Genomic DNA, 989 nt, shown 5'->3' with positions numbered 1-989 from the left:
AGACTTTCACCACCTATTAGGACAACCAGCCCGGTGTACTGATCCTGGTAAGTTAAAAGTTGTTGTTGTAGAACCTTACTTTCTTGGTCTTCTTACCCTGCTCAAAGGCCAATCTCAGACCAGCATGAATTTCCATTTCCAGGCTGGCTTGGTGCAGATCTAACTTGTGGACCATAATAATCTTCTTGTTCACCAGCAAAAAATAATAGTGAATGAATGAAAGTGCTTGACCAAGGAAGGCCTGTTGAAGGCTTGTAAGGAAAGCTTATTAAGGGCACCAACAAACCAGCATCCAAAACACAACATATGCTGGTGACCAGCAATGCTAGAGTATCAGGAAAATAATTGAAATCACTGAGATGTTGACCTCAGTTCATCCAGAATCCATGGAGGCATGCGTTACCAATTGGAATCTGTTTTAATGATCCCGTTTTTCTTATCTTTAGGTATACGAGGGGGAGAGAGCCATGACAAAGGACAACAACCTTCTAGGCAAATTTGAGTTGACTGGCATCCCTCCCGCTCCTCGTGGTGTGCCACAAATTGAAGTTACCTTCGACATTGACGCCAATGGCATTCTCAATGTGTCCGCAGTGGACAAAAGCACTGGAAAAGAGAACAAGATCACAATCACCAATGACAAAGGTAAAATAACTTGCCCTGGCTTTGGATAAAGAGTTGGCTTTATACTTATTGACTTATTGATTCTGGAATTCAAAAATGGTCTCTTTTTCACAGTGAGTTTCTCACTAATCTTTTCTTTCAGGTCATTTGAGCAAGGAAGAAATTGAACGTATGGTACAGGAAGCCGACCAATACCGAGCAGAGGATGAAGTCCAGAAGGAGAAAGTCACTGCCAAGAACACTTTAGAGTCCCTGGCCTTTAACATGACGAGCACTGTGGAGGATGACAAGCTGAAGGACAAGATCAGTGCAGAGGACAAAAAAACTATTGACAAATGCATTGAGGTCATAGCCTGGCTGGACAG

The 989-nt window shown here is 42.8% G+C and overlaps 1 protein-coding gene and 1 pseudogene across 1 annotated transcript; both read left to right on the top strand.

Moving 5' to 3' along the window:
• Positions 1–42, top strand: part of LOC107579216 (heat shock cognate 71 kDa protein-like) — a 4,163-nt pseudogene extending 4,121 nt beyond the window's left edge.
• A 410-nt stretch (positions 43–452) lies between these two features.
• Positions 453–981, top strand: LOC107579217 (heat shock 70 kDa protein-like; the record flags this gene model as incomplete). Its single annotated transcript, XM_016265072.1, has 2 exons — positions 453–645; positions 767–981. Coding segments are annotated over exons 1-2 (393 nt in total), but the record flags the coding sequence as incomplete, so codon positions are not given.
• Between the last annotated feature and the right edge of the window lie 8 nt (positions 982–989).

This window comes from Sinocyclocheilus grahami, unplaced genomic scaffold (genome assembly GCF_001515645.1).
Source record: "Sinocyclocheilus grahami isolate Dianchi unplaced genomic scaffold, SAMN03320097.WGS_v1.1 scaffold15486.1, whole genome shotgun sequence".
In the NCBI taxonomy this organism is placed as follows: Eukaryota; Metazoa; Chordata; class Actinopteri; order Cypriniformes; family Cyprinidae; genus Sinocyclocheilus; species Sinocyclocheilus grahami.
Note: the sequence above shows the minus strand (reverse complement) of the source record. Positions and strands in the feature narration are given on the sequence as shown.